The 25662-nt window shown below is 45.6% G+C and overlaps 1 protein-coding gene across 1 annotated transcript in view; it reads left to right on the forward strand.

Moving 5' to 3' along the window:
- Positions 1-2645: 2645 nt before the first annotated feature.
- The window catches only part of myom1b (myomesin 1b), a gene marked incomplete at both ends in the record, with an annotated part of 28070 nt that continues 5053 nt past the window's right edge, over positions 2646-25662 (forward strand). The window contains 30 exons of the mRNA XM_079754659.1: positions 2646-2884; positions 4641-4769; positions 5878-6052; positions 6946-7103; positions 7585-7677; positions 8946-9034; positions 9504-9545; positions 10705-10719; positions 11493-11654; positions 12074-12235; positions 13736-13877; positions 14928-15127; positions 15286-15339; positions 15664-15788; positions 15933-16116; positions 16432-16606; positions 17070-17191; positions 18397-18918; positions 20347-20543; positions 20846-20972; positions 21114-21298; positions 21390-21504; positions 22170-22326; positions 22441-22547; positions 22791-22835; positions 23159-23295; positions 23495-23639; positions 24215-24274; positions 24376-24443; positions 25112-25225. Of these exons, the coding sequence (XP_079610785.1) occupies positions 2646-2884; positions 4641-4769; positions 5878-6052; positions 6946-7103; positions 7585-7677; positions 8946-9034; positions 9504-9545; positions 10705-10719; positions 11493-11654; positions 12074-12235; positions 13736-13877; positions 14928-15127; positions 15286-15339; positions 15664-15788; positions 15933-16116; positions 16432-16606; positions 17070-17191; positions 18397-18918; positions 20347-20543; positions 20846-20972; positions 21114-21298; positions 21390-21504; positions 22170-22326; positions 22441-22547; positions 22791-22835; positions 23159-23295; positions 23495-23639; positions 24215-24274; positions 24376-24443; positions 25112-25225 (4245 nt within the window). The remainder of the gene's footprint in view (positions 2885-4640; positions 4770-5877; positions 6053-6945; positions 7104-7584; positions 7678-8945; positions 9035-9503; positions 9546-10704; positions 10720-11492; positions 11655-12073; positions 12236-13735; positions 13878-14927; positions 15128-15285; positions 15340-15663; positions 15789-15932; positions 16117-16431; positions 16607-17069; positions 17192-18396; positions 18919-20346; positions 20544-20845; positions 20973-21113; positions 21299-21389; positions 21505-22169; positions 22327-22440; positions 22548-22790; positions 22836-23158; positions 23296-23494; positions 23640-24214; positions 24275-24375; positions 24444-25111; positions 25226-25662) is intronic.

The following is a 25662-nucleotide window of genomic DNA, read 5'->3' on the forward strand; positions in this document are numbered from 1 at the left end:
GTTTACTAATCACATTACATGATTGAACAATTGGCTGTCGAACAATTCCTGACGTTTTGTCAGAACCAATCGACTGCTAAACGGCGCCCTCTAGTGGCCCTCAGATATAGTAGCATAAACGATTAAAAACATTATTATTAGCATATATATTATATATGCAAAAAAATATGAGTAGTAGAAATGTAGATACACATTAGGAGTAGACATGTATGCTACATTAATGAAACGATTTCCTTAGCAGAAACACTTATGTCTAAAGTGTATGCATGTTAGATGCATGTTATTGTTGTTGTAGTCAATAATGTAGGCCTATAGATATATAGATGGTTGGCTAGTATGTCTAGCATTTCTGTCGAGATGAAATTTGACCAAACAGATGTTAATGAGTTGAGGGTTTCAGCCTGTCCTTACAGAGGACAGCAACAGTGGATATATAAGAATGGAAACAAACGGAAATGGGACATCGCTCCTGGGACTCCAACGGGACTATATATATATGTAGGCTATACGTACACCCCCAGTGAGTCTTGATAAACGGTTTGTTCCATAGTGCGACACAGGGAACAGTTGCGACGTTTATCCAAAAATACATGATCGATTTCCTATGTTCTGTCTGTAAACAAAAACATATTTCGTATCATAATTACTACTTAATTACTATGGTTATAATTATCTCTACATATTTTTCATTAATATAGCATCATTTGGAGGTCGATAAGCCCAATGTTTGGATGCAACGGGATGCAGTGTTGAAGAAAACCGCCAGAGGGCGCTCATGGTGTTTGTTTAAAACTTTCTCTAGAGTTTTGCCTTTCCATCCAAGGTAATAAAATAGTTTATGTTCACCATGAAACATGGTATGCACTTATAAACTATAAACTGTTATGAAATATATAAAAAAGATTAAATGCAAATCTTCATATATATATATATATATATATATATATATATAGAGAGAGAGAGAGAGAGAGAGAGAGAGAGAGAGAGAGAGAGAGAGAGAGAGAGAGAGAGAGAGAGTGAGTGAGTACTGGTTGTGAAATAGCATTGTGACTGAGGTAACAATAGAGAAGCCAAACTTAGCAGCTTGCAGAGCGGTGTGTTGACCAGTGAAGTCATGTTATGTAACAATAGCGCCTCAGGCACGTTCTCGCATATAGACCCTGTTTTAGTTTAAACTGAAGTGAAACATTTACTTACTGACTGACTTAATTGTGTTCGTATATTTGAACCATTTAATGTTACATTTATCTTTTAAATATGTATTTTATTAATTGTCCTTAAAAAAAAGAATACTATTTAAATAAATAGGATTTTTGTCAATTAAAAGCATTATGACTAGCTTTCTGTTTGAAGGGTGCTATATAAACTTGTTTGCCAAATATAATATCAATATCCTGAAGAATATATATGCATCCATCCATAATTCTGAGTCGACACTGGACTGGATTTAAGCACAGGTCCAACTCCAGGCTACCTAGGTCACGATGAATGAATAAGCAAGTACGCCTTAGTCCAATATAGAAATACAAAAATACACTTATAAATGAACTGAAAAAGTTGGAACGCTGTAAAGTAGGCCTACCTCTGGTCATGACGTAGTAGCCCTATGATGCGACAGACAACTGTTTCAAACTGCAATGATGGGACAACGGACCATCAACATAAAAAAACTGAAATGATTCACATGTTTATCAATGGTATCGATTGTCAATATAGCAATAGCTTTGGCAGAGGCCCCTATACCACCTGACCAATGGGGCGCAGCGACCGGCCCTCCGTCCGCGTGGCTATATTTATCCGCGCCCTCGCCATAAAAGGACGCGGCCGTCCGCTCAGCATTCCGCCGAGCGCCGGTATTATTTCTGACGTGCAGGCCTCTGCCCGTTTTCCGCCACGGCACCTACCTGACGCGTCACCGGAATAACCAACGTAGTGTGAAGTAGTGAGGACGGACGTTGTCGTCATTTGCTGTAAAAATCGGAGTTTGTGACTTAACTTTTTTGCCAGGGTAAGTGTGTTGTTTAAACTAAACGATATGGCTGATTGTTATTTGTTGCATTTCGTTGTGTTGGACGTGCATGTTGACAAAGTGCTCGGTTGAGCATTATTTGTGTATCAATTGCAGTTGTTTATGTTAATTAAACTATAGTCACTTGAATGTTAAGATCATATCACCTAAGCATACAGGTGTAATAATATTTTATTATATTATTTGATCTTTTGAATTCTTGTGTTTGTCTTTACTAAACATGCAAGAATTTTAAAAAGGAAACTTTAATTTCAACTTTGGTATTAAAGCAATATGTATAATTGGCCGACATTTAGGTGTATTAATGCCCCCAAATACTGAGCTATTCCTTCTCAAAGGGCAGAAAGTCCATCTCCAAGCTTTCACTCACAAAGGATCAGGTTCACAAAGTAAAAGTCCTGCCATGTTTCAGCTCCTCCCACTGCCCCAGCTGACATCCCTCCTCAGCTGGATCTCTGGGTTGGAGCTCATAAACACAACGTTTGACTCCAAAACCTGGCCCAAAGTTTTACCTTTCATAAGCCAGTAGCAGCTTGACCTCTTAACACCCCCTTACGCCTGCTGTTGACCGCTGGGTAGACTGACACGGTTGGCAGGAGACAGATCCGGCTCCAGGATGTCGGGGTCCCTTCCGTTCTACCAGAAGCACCAGCGCCACTACGACCGCGACTACCGCAGCTCCGAGACCCAGGCGCTGGCTAGCAAGTACCGCGCTAGCAGCAGAAGCAGTAGCGGCTATCCTGCCCACACCTGCACCAGTGGTGGCTATCCTGCCCACACATGTAACAGTGGCTACGCACCCCACATCTGTACGGGCCACGGCCTGACCAGCGCCAGAACCAGCACCAGCAGGGGGTAAGGAGGAGAGCTCCATCCTTTCATCCCTCCATTCAAGATCATCTTAACCCCCTCCTCCAGGCCAGAAGCCCCTCTTAACTCCCTCTTCAAGGCTGCTGGAACCCAATCCTGAAGCCCCTCTTAACCTAGTCCTCCAGGCTGCCGAAACCCAATCCTGAAGCCCCTCTTAACCCGCTGACCTCCACGCTGCTGTACCCTGATCACCAGACCGCCGCCCCGTGGTTCCTGGATCCAGCACCGCCCCCCCCCCCCCCCCCCCCCTTCATTAAGTCACTCCATCGGATCCTTGGCTGGTTCACCTCCTCCTTGGCATCCCTTATCAAGTAACACCACCCCAAACCCCCCACCCACACACCCCCACTCCTGCTTCATTTCATATTCATATCCTTCTTAGAGACCGGAAACCTATTTTTTCTTGACCGGCCTCTGAAACCCTTCTAAACTTTGTTAAACACTGCGTGCAAGTCTTCTGCCTGCTGTCTCTAACATCTCTGTCTCGTCGGGTTTGTGGTGCGTCGCTAACCTAGGGTTGTGTCTTGTGTTCTGAGGAGCTGAAGAGGGCCACTATGCGATGACATGCCACTCTGTACAGTGGGACTGAAACAGGAGATTGTGCGGTGCATTCCGCATGGCGTAGCCAACGTCATGGTGGCCCCGCTTGGCCAGAGCTCCATGAAGCTACTGAGTTTCATGGCTTCATGGGTCAAGGGTTGTGTTAAGTCATTAGTTTGATGGGACCGGTGGGGTTAGTTTGTTAGTTTGGGGGGAGCCGATTAGGTTCGTCTGTTGGTTAAGGGGGAACCTGTATGCACATTTCTTTAAGCAAATAATCAGACTCCTATCTGTTCCTGACAAGGTGGTGGTGGTGGTTAGCTAGCGTGCTGGTACAGTGCAGGTTTGGATGGCAGTGGAAATGGGTAACTGTGAGCCCCAGTGCAAACCTGGCAAAAAGCAAAAGTGGATAGAACAGCACTGGATGAATGATACTGTACTTCAGGCTGTGACTTATATTTTATAAGAGGAATATCTGAAGGCTAAGGTACAATGTTGTTGACTTGACACTCGACTATATATCTTGTACATCCATACGATGAGCACCAGGACTTGAGCTGGATCGAGATAGAGATTCTGATCTCTTCCTCTCTTCCTCCCTATCGTCCAATCCGCTCTCACCTCTCCTGCCCCCCTATCCTTAAAACCAGGTCCTCCTGACATTAGAACCTACATTCAACCAAGCTGCACCCAGATCTCTCAAATGACACACATGTGCAAACATGCGTGTGCAAACAGAGAACCACACCGGGATTTGGAGGGTTGGACAGAACTTCTTCAGTCAAATATAAAAATCTGGAAAGGTTGCTTGAATGAATTGAGCGGAACAGGAGGAACGTTTGGTGTCACTCTATCTGCTGCTTTAATGCATCAGGTTCTGTAGCCCGCAGTACGAGATATGTTGCTGGCAGTGGCATCTCAATCAAAGTAGGGTATAATTGGAAAGGCAAATCTTCCCTGAGTTGCAGACAAAATGTCCACTGTACTCGAATATATCTAACATGTATCCACAACTAAAAAAACAACTCCCTTCACCTTGTGACTCCATAAACCTAAACCCACACTTCATCTAATCCTGGTCTAACCTCCCTCATCTCCAAAGAGATACTTACCTTGTCTGGTCGGTCCAGTAGGCCACCTGCCTCTGACTGAACCACAGACAGACTGACAGACAGACTGACAGGTGTTCTGTGCACCTCAGCCTCACAGCGTCTTCCTACTCCGGGTTGGAGCAGAGCAGCCAGCTGACCAAGAGAGCCAAGGCCACACATCTTGCGGTGGACAGGGAACACCACATCATCGGCTACGTAGTGCCGATCTTCAGGGGCAGGTATCAAAACAACAGCTTCAAATATCTCCCACCATGTGTGTGAGATCTGGGCAGATCTGTAGAATTGGGTGGGGGGGTGCTGTTAATACCCAGCATACATGCAACTTCTCTTAACATGGCACCTGGACAGTGATGCAAAGGGTGCCTCCAAACCTCAGCCTCTTAAACCTCATTCATAGTGGCTGCACGGTTCAAACGTGTCCGCACCTCTGCAGTATTGAAGCTCCGAAAACAGAGTGTACAAACTGCGCGTCAACAGCAATGTTATGGCGAATCAGCAACTTGCCACCACCGTGTGTGGCCGGTCCATCACGCGACTATTAATTAGGGCTGGGTATCATGGCCAATTTCCTAAATCGATTTGATTTCGATTCATAAGGTTCTGAATCGATTAATCACGTTTCGATTCGATTCGATTCAATCTGCTCTTAAATAATGAAAATGGCTCCACTGTGTTACAAAATACAAATGTATTTTATTTTTTCTCTTCATCTTAAACAACAGGTTTTTAGTGCAAACTTCTAAATTGGACAGTTTAAACTTGAGCTGTAAACAAAACTGTCTCAAGTCTCAAAGTGCAATTTTGAAATTAGAAAGGAATTGCAAGTGACGTTTACTTGAACTACAACATTCCATCACAGCAAATTGCATTTAGGCATTGTTTATTAAAGCGCAAAAATAAAAATAATGGTAACAAAACTAAAAAAAACTAAAAAGAAAAATATATATATATATATATATCGATCTCATGCCCTATGAATCGATATTTCAAAATTTAAATGAAATCGCTTAAATCGATTTTTTTACTCAGCCCAACTTTTAATTCCACTTTTGCCTGTCTCTAAACCATTTCCTAATATTAGGTAGGATAATCTAGTGGTTTGACACCCATGCCAAACAGTTATATGTCTTACCCACAATGTCCGCAGACTAATTGTAGGCATCCTTGAGCAAAATGCCCTCTAACCCAACCTGGTCCTTAAGGACATATCTAAAAAGTAGAAGGCATCTCCTGGATCTAAATAGCAGTATAACAGTTAATAGTCATACTGTATCGTACCCCTGCCCATGCTCTCCTCTCTGCTCCCCCTCCTACTGGACCTCCTAGTCTGGAGTTTGCTGGTGGTTATTCGGGTGTAGAAGATTCACGCTTGAAGGCGACGTCTGCCTCCATGTGGGGTCAGGATCATTTCACCAGCGGGCTGGAGATGGAGAGGTCAGAGGTCAGCTCCAGGAAGGTGACCATGCGCGAATCAGCTGAACGCATCTCCCTCAGCAAAACGGTCAGTGGTGGTGACATCACAACCCGGTGATGACATCACAACTCTGTGATGACATCACAACAGCGTGATTTCATGGTGAAGTTACACATAGAAGGTTTTCATGTAAATAGAGAGATAATAATGTGGTTTATTGAATACACATTTTTGTGGTTTGGTCAACATTTACAACCTATTTGTTTTAGAATCCATGAAAAATGAAAGTTGTGTGTGAGTGTGCAGTCCAACCATATTAGACGAAGCAGGTTAGATTTGGAGACTCTAGGGTTTGGTTCTCAGAGCCAACAACACGAAAGTCGATATGACAAGGGGTTAGCTTTACTGCTCCTGAGGGAGTATTTATCTTTAAACAGATCCACCACCCTGAGTTAGGTTCACCACCAGGGCTTATAAAAACCTCTGGTTACACCAAGATGCTGTCTCCACTATGCCAAGTAATCCACCATACAGGGCGAGACATACCACACCATATCCTGTTTCTGGGAATCACAGGAAAATCCTATAAGACCCTGCCCCTAGTCCAAACTCCTGACCACAGTCCCCAGGCCACCAGTGATCCATCCCCCCCAGTCCTCACCCCTGGCCCCAGTCTACCCCAGTACCTTGTCAGATGAGCGCCCGGGCCTCCGAGCATAACCCACACACTCACGTGCCCAGTATCTGGTTATCCACCAAGTATCGTTAATCGTTCACTGTTATTTTTAAATAAACTAAACAGGGGATACTTTTTTTATGGCCTGGTCATTTGCTTGTGCATGAAGCACATGATAGCATCTGTTTATGTGATGTTATGCTAACGCTAATTCCGAATGTAAATTTCAATGGTTTGGCTAATGCTAACGGGGGATGCTGATGCTAACGAAGATGCTAACGGGAGGTGTCTGCGATGCCGACAGATTTATGACAACGAGGAACACAACAAGAGAATGAACAAGGACAGCCTGATGCACGCGCCGGAGTTTGTGATCAAACCTCGCTCACACACGGTGTGGGAGAACCAGAGTGTACGCCTACACTGTACCCTAAGCGGATGGCCAAACCCACAGGTGGTGTGGTAGGTCTGCAACACACACGCGCACACGTACCAACACAAACACACACACACACACACTCGAATCGGGGTCATCCCTATGTTCCCCGGGTCCCGGTCACATACATATCGGGGAACATAGGACCCTTTTTGGGAAAAGGGTCCTATGTTCCCCTGTCTCATACAAAGAGGGGAACATAGGAACCTTTTTGGGAAAAGCAGGGAACATTGGACCCTTTTTTAAAAAAAGGGTCCTAAATTCCCCTGTCTCATACAAAGAGGGGAACATAGGACCCGGGGAACATAGACACGCTCCCCTTGAATCCATCTACTTTCAGTGCTCCTGGCTTTCTGTCCTTTACCCATCTTTCATTGTCCTTCTCTAGCTTTTCTCTTATGTTTTTTTTGGCCAAACTTTTTCTTTTCGTTTACTTCAATTTCTCTCTCTGTCCTGTCGGCTATCTGTCTGTCTGCCTGTCTGCCTTCCTCTGCTTTCCACTACAAGGTACAAAAACAATGTGACCATCGACCCCATTGCCCACCCGGGCAAATATAAGATAGAGAGCAGTTACAGTGTCCACTCCCTGGAGATTGACAGGTAGGTCCTCCTAGTCCACCTTAGACCCAATAGATGATCAGAATCGCCTGAGTTTGGATTATGATGTATTTTCCTGGACTTTAGAGTAGTTCCTAATTTTCGTGTTTGTTCGGATAGTTTTGATCATGAGAACTTTTTCATGATTGAAAAAAAAGTCAAAAAAACATGGCTTTTGTTTAAATTATACGTTTGCATAATGAACACACACTATGATAAACATGAACACGTGTGTTTAGTCTACATGTGTCAACAGAGTATGAGAGGTATTTCCTCCCAGACCCGGGCTGTTGAGAACACACACCCCAGGGACGGCTCTGTTCTTGGCCCAGCTCAATCGGACACCCCAGATAACAACAGGAATAGTCTAGAATGCAGCGCAGGAGCCCGCTGGACTCAGCCAGTCGCCCCTGCGGGTTATTTTAGATCTCCGACCCGAGCTGAGGGTCTCACTGGGCTTCTGATGCTGCTGCTAACTCAAACACACACACATAATGAGCTGGTGGTAAACGCCAGGGGGGCTTTTAATGTGAAGAGACCTTCAGCACCTGGCACTCATGACATCATGAGAGCTGTCTATTTAATCTCCTGGTATTCCTGGCCCAGGGTAACGGAACGTTCTACCGGGAGGGGGGGGGGGGGGGGGGGGGGGGGGGGGGGGGATGGGGGCGGGGGGCATAGCTGGTTTGGTTTACCGGTTCATAGGGGGGAGAGGGTAGAGGAGGATGGGGGATGGGAGACGTGTGTCTCAGTTACTGATTCGGTTTAGGCATGGTGGACGTTACAGTTACAGGTTTAGTTGAGATCAGCATTCCCGAATTTCCCATCTGCGATTAATAAAGTACATATTTTCTTATTTAAACATAGTGGATATTTAGTGTTGAGTTACAGGCATGGGCACAGATTAATTTCTGAGTTGATAATTCAATAATTGGTCAGGATATATTTAATAGAAACGACTCCACCTTCGAAATAATTTGCACATACACTTTTTAAAGATTCGGTTTTAGGTCCCTCCTATGTATCCTGCTAACCCTAACAGTTGGAAATATGATTGGTGCATTCGACCTCTAAATCTAATTTACTTAGAATTAATAGTGCTGTATTTGTGGATGTGTGGCACTGTATACCTTGGTGATATTACTGAATTGCCCTCCAGAAATAAAAAGTGCCATGTTTGTAGTCACCACCTTATTTGTAATGAGATCCGCCCCCTTTGCTACAGGTGGTGTTCAGTTAAAGTTTAAACATGGCGCATGTTGTTCTTCCAGATGTGATTTCGACGACACGGCACAGTACCACGTGTCTGCCATGAACGCAAAGGGGGAGCAGTCTGCTTACGCCTCCGTTGTGGTCAAGAGTACGTTTCACCACAAGATGTACAGCTAGATGGCTAGCTAGCACATAGACACGTTCAGTACATTGAGTCATTTAGCAGTGGCTTTTATGCTTTGAATTTAGACATTTCATCAAAGCATTTAGCGCAATTTAACGATTGCATACAATCATAATTGGAGTAGCTTCTAAGAAAGTGTAGTAGTGCACCATCTTAATATAAAATTCTATACAATATTTGTATAGAATATGTATTTTATGAATAAATACAAAACAAAGTTACGTTTATCTGTAATTATGTTTCAAAGGGTTGCTTAAGTGTAAAATTGTAATACAGTCACATTGTACTGAAGCAGTTGCCAATATCAAGAGTGCTAAATATCTGAGAAAGTAATTGAAAACATTGCTTTTGTTTGTTAGTGAGTGTCATAACGACTAACTTTTTTTTTTTATAAATTATTAATTGATAACCAAATTATTTTCCTTTATTTCAGGATTTAAAGGAGAAATGGACACATCAGCACCTTCACCCAGACGTAAGAGGAAATATGAAATGTTTATTCAATATAAATCTAAAAGGTCTATTTTATAATGTGTTTTACCATGCATTTTTTATCGATTGTTTTTTTAATCTATTATTTTTACACATACTAGCACTTTAATGCCTGGACTCTCTGTGGGCCATGGATGACTCATAAGTACATCCATGTTGGACTACTCGGGATGGTGAAGGTGTAGATTTTTGGGAGTGTGTGTGGGTGCTGGTAGTGTTGGTGGTGCTGGTGGTGTGGTCAGGTTGGTGGGGCTATTGTTGTCGTGATGGAGATGAGGTGTGTGTTTGGTTTGGGTTGGTGGGGGTGATGATGGAGTTTGTGGTGGAGATGGTGATAATGATGTGATTGTGGTAATGGTGAAGTTATGGTGTTGAGGGGTATTAATGTGATTGAGGTAATGGTAATGTTATGGTGTTTAGGGGTAGTGATATGACGCAGATGTTGGTGCTGTTGATAGTCTGGTGGTGCAGACTGCAGATGATGTTGGTGGTGCAGATGACAGTGGTGATGCATATGTTGGTGGGGATTTATATTATGTTGGTGAAGATTTAGGGGGTGGTGTTGATGGAGGTATGAGCGATATGATGGTGTTTTTGGTAGAGTGGTGGGTGTGATTATGATGTGATAATGGTGGTGTGAGGGTAATGTTGTGATGGTGTGTTGGGGGCGTTGATGGTGGAGGTGGAGGTAGTAGTGTTGATGATGTGAGGGCAATGGTGTGATGGTGTTGATGGTGTGAGTGTGGTGGTGTGGTGATGGTGCTATAGTGTGAACGTGGTGGTGGTGGGATGGTGTTTGGGGGTGGTGGTGTGATAGTGTGATGATTGTGATGTGATGGTGGTGGTGTGCTGGTGTTGGGTGGTGGTGCGATGGTGGTGGTGGTGATTATGGTGTTATAATGTGATGGTGGTGGTGTGCAGGTGTTGGCTGGTTGTGTGCTGGTGGTGTGATGGTGGTGTGATGGTGGTGTGCTGGTGTTGGGTGGTGGTGTGGTGGTGGTGTGATGGTGGTGTGATGGTGTTTTGCGGTGGTGTGATGGTGGGATGGTGTTAGGTGTTTGTATGACAGTGTTGGGGGAGGGTCTACTTGTGCTTCAGCTCTAACCCCAGTTCTGTTCCTCTTGTTGCGGCGGGCGACCCAGGGTCCTATCCTCGAGGTAACGAGACTCCCGGGGTCTCCTCTCCTAGTTAGATGTTTTTGGTGCAGTCACTGCTTGTGTGGCTCCGCATGCTCACGATCATCATCATCTTCGTCATCATCATACCTTGAGTCTCTGTTGCCGGTCTCTCCTCTACTAGAGTACTTTCTGATTCCTTCACTTCATGTCGTCTTCATTTTTCATGTTTGGCTGTATGGGAGAAAGGATTTCTCCTGTTGGGGTTTGGGTGTGATGTGTGTGTGTCAGCTGTCCCTCTCCTACCCACAGTGCAACACACATCTGTGTTGTTCTCGTTCACCACTTCCCTCCTTTGCCCATCTCTCAGTCTCTAGGGTCTGTCTCTGGTGATAATTGTTTTCATTAAAGAACTAATGAAAGTGTAAGTGTGATAATTGATTATTAGTTAGTGTGGTGAATCACTAGAACTTACCCTGTTGTCCATTAAGCTAGACTGCCCGTTCACAAGCTAAAGACGCTAAAGCGTTTGCTGTTTAAAGGGGGACCATCACACGAGTACTGTGGCCTGCCACATCAGCTCCCTTTCTGTGAAAACTAAACAGAAAAGGTCGACCACTGACGTCAACGGTCCAACATCTCTGGGATTTCTTTTCTCGCCAAAACAGAGTTCATGTGGCAGTCTGCGTTTCACAACACGCGGATGAAGCAGTGTTCCAGAGTGTGACTCCTCCCCTTTAACGGTCCAAAAGCATGCATGCGTACCTCCACCTCCTCCCCATCCCTCCACTGATCCAAATGTCTCCGTCCCCCAGTGGGCCTGGTGTCTGAGTACGGCATCACCTTCAAGACCCACATCGTGGACACGTTTGGCGTCTCCTTTGGCCGGGAGGGCGAGACCATGAGCCTGGGCTGCACCGTCATCATCCACCCCAACCTGGAGCGCTACCAGCCGGGCGTGGAGTGGTACCGCGATGGTGAGGAGGCTGCGCGCCTTGCCCATGGGTGCTTAGGCTATGAGTGTAACAAAGTGGCCGGCTGTAGTCCTGGCAAAGCATTCCCAATGTAAGAGGACTGTGACCTGCGGCCCTGCGGTCATTTGGCTTGGCCTCTTATTCTTGGGGTTGCTGGTTCGAGGCCCAGCTACGTAGCGGCGTGGGCATCAGAAAACTGTAACATTAGATCAAACTAGTCAAACAATTTCCATGAACAAAAAAAATAATGATAGTCTCATTGCATTTGGCATCATTATACCGATGACATCCACATATGTATTGATTGAATTAGCTGACATCATCACATTGATGACATCGTTATATTGATATTGAGTGTGTTTACGTCATCACGTTGTCATTGAGTCTGCTGACATCCCGTTGATCTCCGTCCCGGTGGCCAGACGTGCTGCTGGCGCCCAGCAAGTGGCATCAGATGCACTGGAGCGGCGACCGCGCCACCCTGACCCTCACGCACCTCAACAAGGAGGACGAGGGCCTGTACACCCTCCGCGTCACCACCAAGTCCGGATACGAGACCTACTCTGCCTACGTCTTTGTCAGAGGTGAGCAGTCGCTGCCGCCTCCAAAAACGAATCCCCCGTCATGCCCTCCCCCACACGGAGCGGCAGACACTGGCAGGGAACAAGGCATTCAGTATTGATTTACGCTAAAGAGAAGCAACAATCTGTCGTCTCATGACCCATCTGGGATGATGGATTCCTCTCAGACCTGGTGTCACAAGATAAAGACAGGTTGAAAGATATGACCGTTCAGCAACTTGTTAATTACTCTCCAGTATCTGAAAAATGACTGAATGAATCGTACGAAGCCACATTGTGCTGTCAAATGTCAAATTTGACCTACTCTTACAGATATGTCTCAAACATCTTTATATATTGGTCTCCGGAATTATCCATCGTTAAATATGTGTTAAATATGTTCATCGTTAAATATGTTTAGTGTTGGCCCTCGATAAATACTTGATGACTTTGATCAAGCTCCCAGTGTCAACCAAACACCTCCTGTGCCACCAGATAACTATAATAATAAATACGAACATGTTTGAATGGGCGAGGGCCTTAAAATGGATGCCAACAAAGTCTTTGGAAAGCCACACTCAGCTGCCACAGGTTGACATTAATATGGTTGATGCAGCCGTCTCTCTGTCGTCTGTCTTTCGGCCTACTGCTGCTATTGTATGCTGATGACCTGATATGTTACTGCTTTGGACTAGGCACATGGACCATGTGTTGTGTGAATAGTATTGAAGGTTGGAGTGACACAAAGCCCCTGCCCCTGCTACAGAGTTCAGGGTCAGCCAGTAAAAGTGGTGTAGAAAGAGATGGGGCTATTCCCAGAGGGCTCAGCCGGGGCCTTGCGGTAAACAAAGCAGGATTCCACTCGTATCTCTGATTAGAGGAGAGATAGTGTAGCTCAATATAGTCTCCATCACCTATGGGCATATTTTAGCCATGAGTCAGCTGGCCTTTTAAACTAGACAATGTTTTAAAGTAGTTAGCAAGCGTTGTAAAGTTGTCCTTTTTTAATTGGTTGTTTAAATCAGCCAGCTATTGTTTTAAAATAGCCAGCGTTTTAACTACTTAGCTTCATGTGTTTTAAATTAGTGCAGCAGTGTAATAATGCTGTCCTGTATTGAATATACAATACAACACCATAATACAGTAGTTTAATTGAACCCTTATGCTGCCTGATAGATTGGGATGCTGAGGGGTGCTGCGTATATTACAGTATTGAAGTATTATTACATTTTATTACACAGCCTTTTTTAAAACTCAATTCCGATGAGTCAATTAGAGCATTCTATGGTCTGTTATTTCTTCTATGAATAACTGACCGTTGCTATGGAGGCTATTTCCAACTGTATATTTTAGTAAGTAGCCATGTAATTAACGGGACTATGTACCTTCAGGGTATTTCAAGACCCCTCCGCTTCTGGTCGGGGTCCTGCATCACCCTTTCAGGGTGTGTTTTTTAATAAAGACCGGCTCGCTGTTCATTATCCCGTACATTACTTAATGGTGTATTTGTATACGACCGGCCAGATGCGGATGCGGAGGTGGAAGGGGCCCCTGGGGCTCCCCTGGACGTGCGCTGTCTGGACGCCAACAAAGATTACGTCATCGTTTCCTGGAAGCAGCCGGCGGTGGACGGAGGGAACTCCATCCTGGGATATTTTGTGGACAGGTGAGTCGATCATTAGCATACAGGGGGGTCACTTGTGAGTGTACAGGTGAGTCGCTCGTTAGCGTACAAGTGAGGCACTCGTTAGCATGATACAGGTGAGTCGCTTGTTAGCATGATACAGGTGAGTCGCTTGTTAGTGTACAAGTGAGTCGCTCGTATGCATGATACAGGTGAGTCTCTCGTTAGTGTAAAAGTGAGTCGCTCGTATGCGTGATACAGGTGAGTCTCTCGTTAGTGTACAAGTGAGTCGCTCATTAGCATGATACAGGTGAGTCTCTCGTTAGTGTACAAGTGAGCCGCTCGTATGCATGATACAGGTGAGTCTCTCGTTAGTGTAAAAGTGAGTCGCTCGTATGCATGATACAGGTGAGTCTATTGTTAGTGTATAAGTGAGCCGCTCATTTGCATGCAGAAGGGTAAGTCATTATCTTGAGCTAGTAAGTAAGAGTTAGTAATGTTTTATATATGAATGGACATTGCCTGCCCTCACAAGAACTGCCCAAATCAGGCAAAAAAAGTTATTTTAATCCAACCATCCTGGAACCCCGAGACCATATCCTGTGTTTGTTTTAAGAAATTGTATCTTAGGGGAGGATTTACGGACTCAAAACAACAGCTGTGACCCCATGGCTACAGGTCATCACTCACTTACACCTACCATCTGGAATACACAAGACCTTTGTCTGGACAGTTCATCACTCACTGACACCTACCAACTGGAATCCATAAGACCTTTGTCTGGAACAGATTAGGCCCCACTGGCCACTGGAAGGCACTGAGGGGCCTCAGGGTACAAACAGACAAACTGAAAATTTGATTTCATAATATATACTATTTAACTGGCTAGTTTAATACATGCAACAAATTCAATACAATGGAGAGGGGAGAGCCTTTAGGATTGTACTTGACGTGTTACGGATGAAATCTATACCAACCTACAGAGCACGCCCTGCGGCCCTCACCTGTATTAGGAATCCAGGGTGTTCTATCACCATAGCAACGTGACCGTGGCCCGGGACTGACCAATGTACCTGTTGGTCCGCTCTCCAGGTGTGAGGTTGGAACCAACCACTGGATCCAGTGCAACGACACCCCCGTCAAGTTCGCCCGCCTCCCCGTCACCGGGCTGGTGGAGGGGCGGTCCTACGCCTTCCGCGTGCGGGCCGTCAACAAGAGTGGCATGAGCCGCCCGTCACGCACCTCTGAGCCCGTGGCCGCCGTGGACGCCGCCGACCGCGCCCGCATGAGAGGTAGGGACACGTGATGAGGGGATGATATGAAGATATCGATGCAGTGACATTTCGATACTGTAAATAAGTTAATGTCAGTATTATAGCAGGTTTGCATGCGTCATTAGCTCTCGATCGTTTGAACAGGTGATGACATCCTGTGTTTGTGGTTATCGTAGGAACCTCGGCCCCCGTGACTGGTCAGATCATCGTGACGGAGGAGGAGCCAGCAGGTAGCCTAGCGTCCTGTTAGCATCACAGCGGAATCCAGCTGGTCTGGGAAATGGGAAAAAATATTATCATGATTACCATACGGGAGTTTACACAATATTGATAAATGTCCAGGGAGCTTTCCTTCTGACTCATGACTCATATTTTATTATTTTCAGGGCACACACTGGTAATCACCATAAATCGATAGCTTGATTGAAAGACGACACAACAATGTTCCTGAAATATTGCCCCGCCCTTACCTTACATCACAGCATCATGCTAATATCATCCTCCTCTGAGTTCAATTTTGGCCAATAATCCTCTGACCTATGACCCCCTATCAGAGGGTGTGGTTCCTGGGAAACCCCTTGAGCTGGAGGTGACCGAGGCAACAAAGAACTACGTGGTCCTGAGCTGGAAGCCCCCTGGAGAGAGAGGTCATGAGGGCATCATGTACTACGTGGAGAAGGTGAGCCACAACCTTCTTACTCAGCTCATGCTCTGGTGTCCTGGTAACCCCTCTGGGTTCTGGTTTCCATGCCCTACTAAAGCCTTTTTGTGTGCGTGTGTGCGTGTGTGTGTGTGTGTGTGTGTGTGTGTGTGTGTGTCTCAGTGTGTGTCCGGGACTGACAGCTGGCAGAGGGTGAACACAGAGATCCCAGTGAAGTCCCCCCGCTTCGCGCTGTTCGACCTGGCCGAGGGGAAGTCCTACAGCTTCAGGGTTCGCTGCTGCAACTCAGCCGGGGTGGGGGAGCCGTCCCCCCCCACCGAGGCCACCACCGTGGGAGACAAGCTGGGTGAGAATACTCACACAATATACACACACACTGCACACACACACTGCACACAAACACATACACACACACAAACACACTTATAGACAAACAATCATAAGCACACATACACGCATGAACACACACAGACACACACACACACACACACACAAACATTGAATTAAGGAATGATCAAATTAAGGTCAACTCTTAAAGTAAGATTACTGATTACATGACTGATTAAGATTATTTAAGTCATGTAAATGTACCGACCGTAGTTTGACGGCTGTTTTTAGTCTAAAGTCAGCTGACCGTGTCCATGTCCGTGGTGGTCTCCAGATGTCCCAGCAGCCCCAGAGCGTGTGGTGGCGACCAGGAACACAGACACATCGGTGGTGGTCTCCTGGGAGAAGTCCCGCAATGCCAAGGACCTGGTGGGCTACTACATAGAGACCAGCGTGGTGGGCAGCAACACCTGGGAACCCTGCAACAACAAGCCTGTACCAGGGTCCAGGTAAACTACATGTTTCCTATCTCTCCAGGTTCATCATCTTGTTTTCCTTGTGTCCTTCCACGGGTACCTCATTATGTTTTCCCTTTCTCTCCAGGATCCTCAACTTTGTTTCTCTCTCTCTCCAGGTTCCAGTTGTCTCCTCCCCTTGTTTTCCCTCTCTCGCTCTCCAGGTTCCTGTTGGCTCCTCCCCTTGTTTTGCCCTTTCTCCCCAGGTTCCTGTTGGCTCCTCCCCTTGTTTTGCCCTTTCTCTCCAGGTTCCTGTTGGCTCCTCCCCTTGTTTTGCCCTTTCTCTCCAGGTTCTTGTTGGCTCCTTCCCTTGTTTTCCCTCTTTCTCTCCAGGTTCCTTTTGGCTCCTCCCCTTGATTTCCCTCTGTCTCCAAGTTCCTGCTGGCTCCTCCCCTTTTCCCCCTCTCTCTCTCCAGGTTTCTGTTGGCTCCTCACCATGCTTTCGTTCTCTCTCCAGGTTTGTGTGCCATGGCCTGGTGACCGGCGAGACCTACGTGTTCAAAGTGAGAGCGGTGAACGCTGCTGGTATTAGCGTGAGCTCTCAGGAGTCTGAGCCAGTCCTGGTCAAGGCCGCTATTGGTGGGTGAAAGAGATAAGGCCCTCCCTTCTTTCATTTTTTTTACCAATCACTGTCCAGGATGTTTGAGGATTCATCTTGTTGTCATGCAGTGCATACATTATCAGTGAATACTAAGTAGATGAGGAGTGTTAATTAGATAGATTTCACGTAGAGCTAAAAGAGAGGCTAGAATGTCTTCCCATCTGCGTCTACATCACCTACTCTGTTTCCCATGACTCCAATGCGTCATCCAATCACACTGCGAGGCACGGTCACATGCTCCATCCACCCCCCCCCCAACCGCACCGCTGCTCGAGTCTTGTACACGTCCTCTAAATTGGGTCATCGAGATCCAACTCAGCAGGTGTTGCAAACCAGGCCGTCTCTCGTCTCCCATTGTTACGACCACCTCAATACCCACCCCCTGCCACCCACCTTTGTATCCACCATCCACCTCCCTCTCCTCCACCCCACTTTCCTCCACCTCTCCTGGGCACGACATGTGTCGACCACCCCCTGACCTGGTGCTACAGGTACCCTCCACTCACCCTGCACACACACACTCCCATCACCCCCACCGCAACCAGCATCTGCATGGTGTTTCAAACCCTGTCTCCTCCTGCTGTAGCATTGTTTCTTGTTCCGCAACACAACATTATTTAAGAAAAGATAGACACATATGAACACTTTTCCGCATCATTTATTTGAATGCTACTCGATTCATTTATAAATCTGACAAATTCTTTGATTTATACGGAGAAGCGTTTGACATTATTGAGGGAAAATGTATTGGCCTTTTTTCCCATGATAACAAAATATGTATCTCCTAATTACGAGGCACACAAAGCCTGTGCACATATTCCACATCCCTGCTATAGCTCACGTGCACGCGTATGTTACCTAACACGCTACCGTCCTCCTCCTCCTTCTAACTCACAGATGTCACCTGTCGGCCATCTTGTCTTCATTGACCAATTGTCAGTCAGATGAAGACAACCAATACTGTATCTAAACGTAAATGTTGTTAATATTGTTGTTAATGTTAATATAGAGACAAAGGTTTTGTAGCCAAGAGTATGCTCTGTCTGTTCTATCTGCCTGTTCTGTTTCTGTCTGTATCTTCCTGTCTGTTCTGTTTCCGTGTCTGTTCAAATGTGTGGGGTCAGAACGGACCCTGTGCTCAACTAAAATCGGCTCTTCTGCTCTTCTCCGCTAACTCCTGTAGGGGGCGGCATTCCTCACGGTGTGTTGCCGGAAATGGGGCCGGGGGGGAACAGGGGCGGACTAACCCAGCACGGGCCACGCTGGACGGACACGCATGACACTGTCCAGCCCCCCGCTGACACTACCATGCTAAGGGGCAACGCTCTGACTGACACGCCCACGGCTAAAGCCGAGGCGAGCGTCGCGGCTAATGCTAAGGCTAATGCTAACTCAGTTGAGTCCCAATATCCCGCCACTAAGAGTCCAAGCAAAGGCGCAAAGCGAGGCAGCGTCTCTTGGGCCCCCGAACTGGAGTTGGGATCAGGTTCAGTATCAGAGGTGGTCTCAAACACGCCCCAAGCGGCGCCCATAACGGCTCCAATAATGGCAGCCATAACACCGCCAATAACGGCGCTCATAACCCCGCCCCTAGCCCCAGCCTGCAATGGCGAGGAAGAGGCCATAGGGGGCAGCAGAGAGCCGTTAGAAAAGCGTAAGTTCTCTGTAGACGCCACGGCACAAAGACCCAGGAGAGATTCGACAGGTGAGGACTGGTCAGAGATGGAGAGACATCCCACACGGCACACACACAAAAAACGTTTCTTCTTTTATCCCCCTCCCCCCCCTCGAACCAAGGTGTTTTTAGTAAAATGTTCTGTCATTCCTTTAGACAATTGCAGAAAAGGTTGCTTCTCATTGAACCATTTTAAGAAAGAATTCTCAATCAGAAAATGCTGAATAATAATGTGTCTAAAAGTATCTTCAGGTGAGAAGGTTCTCCCAAAGGTAAGTCACTGTGAAGCTAACTGAGGTTAAACACCACCGCATAGTAGATAGTCCTCTGTCACAGCAAATTAAACCTTTAGTCACTTTCCCACTAAGGGCTGGTTCCTGTGTAGAACATCGCCCCCTATGGGTGGTCACACACATAACATAGTGATGATGCCATAGCAAGTAGGTCTATGTCATTACAGGAACTAGCCAATCACTGCCTTTCCCTGGAAGAGTGGCTCAACCAATCACAACTAGAACTGGACACTAGTGATAAATCATTCATATAAAAAAAGATAAAGCTAACCAATGCATACACTATATACAATATATTTATCTACTAAAATAACACACTTTTAATATATATATATATATATATATATATATATGAAATAGATTTAAATTACTCAAATGATTGAATATGTAATATATTCTGTACCATTAATGTTATTGTAGAAGCCAGTTATTAAAAACATTGTATACTTATGCTAAAATACTGTGACATTAAAAGACTACATCACTAGCTGTATGATTATCACTAGCTAATAAGCAGTGGCGGGAACATGTTCAAGTTAAAGCTGCAGTTGTGCTGTGGTTTGATGCTTTTCCTTCTGTGATATCACATTTAATGACTATAAATTAAAGAGTAATTTGATTACCTTTAATGAGGTATTGTGCCATTATTCTGCAGTAATATATGTGGTATGATTTTGGCTGTGGGTAAATGTGCTTTGAAATTAGCTTGAAACTGAAGCTTAAGAACGCTACTATACAAGAACAGACCAACCGGAATGATCTGGAATGATCTGGTTGGTCAGAATAGAGTGCAAGTCCTATCTAATCATGCATCTCATCATCATCCATATGTATAAATAGGTGTAATGTTTGATATGCTGTTAGTGTCTGGGAGGTCTTGCTCGTCCATCATTAGTTCCCTCAATGTCACCAAGGTTATCCAAGGGATCTTACAGTGATATCTTAAAAGAGCATCTCAAAGATACAGATATACCATGGACATTGGGGTTCAAACCCAGAATCCTTCAGCTGGAAGCCAGACACCCAGACCACTAAGCGACCCTGCCCCCAAACTAGAAACTACATAGGGACGACAGTTCAATTCCAGAGCTTCAGTTTCTACTGATCGGCCACACCCGTAGCACTCGGGTTTGGCATGCTGTCATGTGATGTCCCTTCCCCTCAGCCTCTCCTGCGCCCCCGTTCGGCATCAGCGTCCTGGAGTGTGTCCGGGACTCCATGGTGCTGGGGTGGAAGCAGCCCGCCTTTGTGGGCGGTTCAGACATCACCGGCTACTTTGTGGACTATCGCGAGGTCATTGGCAGCATGGAGGGCCAGTGGCACGAGGCCAACATTCAGTCGGTCAGCGACAGAGCCTACAGGGTGAGTCCCGGTCTCAACCAATCATCCGCTCAGAAAGCACCCCACTTCAAAGTAAAGGTCCCCTCCCTTGAGAAATTAAAACTTGTAGATCCTTTCTCAAGCAATCGGATTGTTGAACATTTAGTCATTTAGCTGAAGCTTTTACCCAAAGCAAGTTATAGTGCCGAACAACCTAGTTGCTGAAAGACATCTGGACTGAGTGCAGAGTAGGTATAGGAACCAGCATACCAGCCAATGTTTATCTATATATGGAGTTTAGGAAGAACCTTTACTGTGAAGGGTCTGCTGTCTTTCCTCTGCAGGTGTGCGACCTGAAGGAAAACAAGAAGTACCAGTTTCAGGTGCGTGCGGCCAACATGGCGGGGGTCGGCATCCCCTCGTTGCCTAGTGACACCTTCCTATGTGAGGAGTGGACCATTGCTGTGCCAGGTGAGGAGTTTTATGCTACCCAAACTTTCTCACATCTCTCAGTAGATGAGGAATGGTTTTCATCAAGAAAAACAGCTGGCCATTTTTTCGAGTAATTAAGTGTAGGGTCTGACCTTTAGCTTCCTCCCGACTGGTTCCCAGGACCCCCTCACGATCTCCAGGTGACCGAGGTACGCAGCAGCTCCCTGGTGTTGCTATGGAAGCCGCCGGTTTACCAGGGTCGCGACGCGGTCAACGGCTTCTACGTGGACATCAAGGAGGCGGGGGCCTCTGAGGAGGCGTGGCGAGGCATCAACAAGAAGGCAACCAACAGCAAGTTCATCAAGGTGAGTCAACATAATTTCCTCGAGCAAATACCCATCAGCCACCGGGGCCTTGGAATGGAGCCTACAACATGATGCATGTTTTGATGTGCAGATCGAGAACCTGAAGGAAGGGGAGAAATACGTGTTCCGTGTGCGAGCTCAGAACAACGCTGGTGTAGGAAATGCTTCTGAGGTTACAGAGCCCACCCTGGCCGAGACCAAACCAGGTAGGTAGTAACCCTGGTACCCAACCAGGTAGGTACTAACCCTGGTACCAAACCAGGTAGGTACTAACCCTGGTACCACACAAGGTAGGAACTTAACCTGGTATCATACCAGGTAGGAACTAACCCTGGTACCAAACCAGGTAGGTACTAACCCTGGTACGACACAAGGTAGGAACTTAACCTGGTATCACACCAGGTAGGAACTTAACCTGGTATCACATCAGGTAGGAACTTAACCTGGTATCCCACCAGGTAGGAACTTAACCTGGTACCAAACCAGGTAGGAATTAACCCTGGTACAAGACCAGGTAGGTACTAACCCTGGTACCAAAGCAGGTCGATACTAACCCTGGTACCACACCAGGGAGGAACTAACCCTGTCCCAGACTTACCAGATAGAAACTAGTCTTACCCAAGTATCAGTAGTATTAGCAGTACTACTTATAGTAGTAGTATCAGTAGCAGTAGAAGTACGATACTCTTATTTTAATAGTGGTAACATCTGTTGTAATAGAGGTAGTGGGAGCAGTTTTAGTCATATGTGCTACTTGTAATATGGTCGTATTCACACTCGTCATGACAATAGGTAGAGCAGTCCTGAGCAGAAAGTGTAAAACATGAACTAAGGAGTTATGAATATTTGAGGTTACATGTCTGTGCTTCAGGTACCAAGGAGATCGTGGTGGATGTTGACGATGACGGCGTAATCTCCCTGAACTTCGAGTGCTCTGCGATGAGCGCCGAATCTAAATTCGTCTGGTCCAAGAACTACGAGGAGATCTCAGACACCGAACGCATCGCCGTGGAAACCAAGGGAAGCAAGTGAGGCTGTTTCTGAACTTCTGGTTCCGTGTTGTGTGTTACTATAACATCTCAATACGTGCACGTTCTCCGCGATCCTGAGCCTGTTCCTCCTTTCTTCCTCCTTACCTGCAGGGCAAAAGCCTCTTTCCTCGCCCCTGGTGAGGAAGACATTGGTATATACTCCTGTTCTGTCACGCACACCAACGGAGCCTCTGCCAGCTACGACCTAACAGCAGAAGGTGAGCACAGAGGACTACAGTCAATTAACAAATTATCCAATCAATTAACAAATCAACTGACCTGATATTTTAATCAACTAATGTCCCAATCAATTATTTAACATACCTTAATAGAGCTCAATCAATTGATTGAGGAAATTGGCAGCAGTTTAGACCTGAAACAACAATTGTAGTGCATGTTAGATTTTTCCTGAGCTTTTACTTTGACACATCATTAATTATGTTCTTCTTCCTGCCCTACAGAGCTCAAGAAGCTTCTGGAGACCAGCCACGACCACAAGTTCCCCAGTGAGTGTCCATTGCATGGCCCCTGTCTTCAAAGATACTTCATTGGATGTTTCACAATACTATATTATTGTTTAGTCATTGATCAGATGCTTTAACACAAAGTGACCTAAGTAACAGTGAGTTCAGATAAAGGTCTTTGAGTAGCAGGTATGGGTGAGGAGGCATCATGCTCTAGGATGCCTACAGGTTATCCGCAGACATGGGAGCTAAGACTTATTGGCACTGTGTCGAAACACACTTTTGTTGTTCTGCCTCCTTTAGTCTGAGCGAAGAGAGTTTGTCCGACCTGTCCTCAGGTATTGTTTTCTGTTATTTTCGTTCAGTTATTCCCCTGAAGTCGGAGTTGGCGGTGGAGCTACAGGAGAAGGGACGTGTTCGTTTCTGGCTGCAGGCAGAGAAGATATCCGCCAATGGAAAAGTGGATTATGTGTTCAATGACAACAGTCTGTCTGCAGGAGAGGTCAGTGTACAACGCAGACAACAGTACTACCACCAATTGTATTCATAGTAACAGGTTTGTTCTTCGTGGCAACTTGAGTGCATTGCCACCCCATGATATTTGCCTTATTAAGTGTACATCATTGAGTGTGCATCATTGAGTATGTATCATTGAGTATGTATCATTGGCTATGTATTGTCTATGCTTCCCCATCTTGCAGAAGTACAAGATGAACTTTGACAAGAACACGGGCGTGATCGAGATGATCATGGAGTCCCTGACGCCGAAGGATGAGGGGACCTTCACCTTCCAGCTGCAGGACGGCAAGGCCACCAACCAGTCCAGTCTGGTGCTGATAGGAGATGGTATGTCTGCCCCCTGCTGGGGGGAGGACCTTAGAGTTACCTGGAAGTGTTCCTCACTATGAGACAGTATGTTGACATTATCCTCTCTTCTGGGCTGGAATCTGTTGAAGAACACTTGTGGTATTTGCTCCTGCCATGGTCGTCAGGGAAACTTGGCATGTTAGAAGATTAAAATAAGATAGTACTTTATTTAACCCAGATGGGAAATTTGGGTGTCAAAGTACAGCACATTATTAAAAGGGCCGGTCACGCTCGCAATTTGATAATTTAAGAGAGTTCTGCTACATAGGTGCGGTCTGCAACATCAACTCTGCTTCTGGTAACATTCCCAAGTTTGACAATTTACTTAATATTTCCATATCCGACCAGCCAACGAACAGGATACTCAGAATGCAAATCCCAGACCAATTACGGCAATGGTCAGACTTTTCCGCAACAAGTAACTAAAATAAAACAAACTTGGTGCCTCACTAGGTGGATAAACTACAACACTAGATAAGGAAGAGAGGTATATCTGTTGTGTAAACATCTCATCCTACGCTAAATGCTATAGTTGTTTTTGACTACTTGTTTAGTGTTCAAGGCTCTCCAGAAGGAGTCTGAGTTCCAGATGAAGGAGTGGGTCAGGAAACAAGGTAAATATTACTTTATTACATGTGTACACTACCGATGTTATTATATCTGTTTATTACATCTAGTAGACGGATGTTTTAAAGTTTCTCTGGTGTTCTCACAGGTCCTCACTTTGTGGAGTACCTTGGATTTGAGGTGACTCCAGAATGCTGTGTTATCCTCAAGTGTAAGGTAAGGAGGAGGCTGAAATGGTGTAGGGTTGAAGGTCCACTGTTTTACCATCAGGGCTGCATTCCAAAACCTTTTCCTTGACCTCGAGCTTTGAGAACCAGCCGTTCAACGATAAAGGAGCAACGTTGAATCAGGACCGATTGGAAGAGCTTAGCTGCTTTTGCGTCATTAAAGGCAATTTCGACTGTTGATGGTCTGACCAATTACAACCTTCAGACAATCGCAGTTGAATGTCTGATGACTTGGTTAAAGTATTGCTAAAAGACTTCAATACAATCGCTGAAAAGACAATTCAGTGCCTAATTCAGCTTGCTGTCGAGCATACGACAATTGGAACAGCAGGTACATTGAAGATATTAATATTATTCATCTAGCGGGTGTGTGTAGTTGGGTGGGTAAACCTTCTAAAAACAAAGGAAACTATGAAAAATAGAGATTTATCCTTATTTTTTCCTCACCTAGGTAGCATGGAGAGGGCATTTCCATGACACATTCATGGTTTCCCCAAAAAGCACACTAACAAATTTGGCCGATAGGTGAATGAGGTCTAAACAACATCACACCTGGTGATAAAATATGGGCCCTTTAAAAGGTTTAAGTTGGTAGTGATTGACCCACCTAGGTCTGTGTTAATATCGTAAACGATTCCCTGCTGTGTGCTCTTGAAGGTGGGGAACATCAAGAAGGACACAGTGGCGTTGTGGCAGAAGGACGGCCAAGAGATCAAGTCTGACCAGCAGCTCAGCTTCACCGAGGGAGTGCTGAAGCTGGAGATCGCTCAGGTGAGGAAACCGGGGGACACCAGTTACCATGCATCCCTGATATCGATGGGAGGAACCGTACAAAGATACCGTAGGTAGATATCTTTGTCTGGCCCGAAGTTATCGGAAGACACTTATATATTAACCTATTCATAAACCTAACCCTTGTGATAGAGATATGTTTAAAACATGTTCAGATCAGTTTGCTAAAAAGTACAAAATATGCAAAGGTCACAGCTCAGCATATTTAGTACTATGCTACTGTTCTGGCCTTGTTTCTATCCTTTTATGACTTCTCTACTAAGGTAATCATTAAAAGGTATTTGTTTTTAATTTGGTGTCAATCACTGTCTTTATCTTCATCCCATTGTTTCGGTATGTGTCTACATGGCCATAGTGTTGTTCTAGTCTCGATATACATTCACACTCTTGTATCTCGTTCAACGAGGCCCGGTAAG

This window comes from Pollachius pollachius, assembly GCF_949987615.1.
Source record: "Pollachius pollachius genome assembly, chromosome: 17".
Taxonomy (NCBI): Eukaryota; Metazoa; Chordata; class Actinopteri; order Gadiformes; family Gadidae; genus Pollachius; species Pollachius pollachius.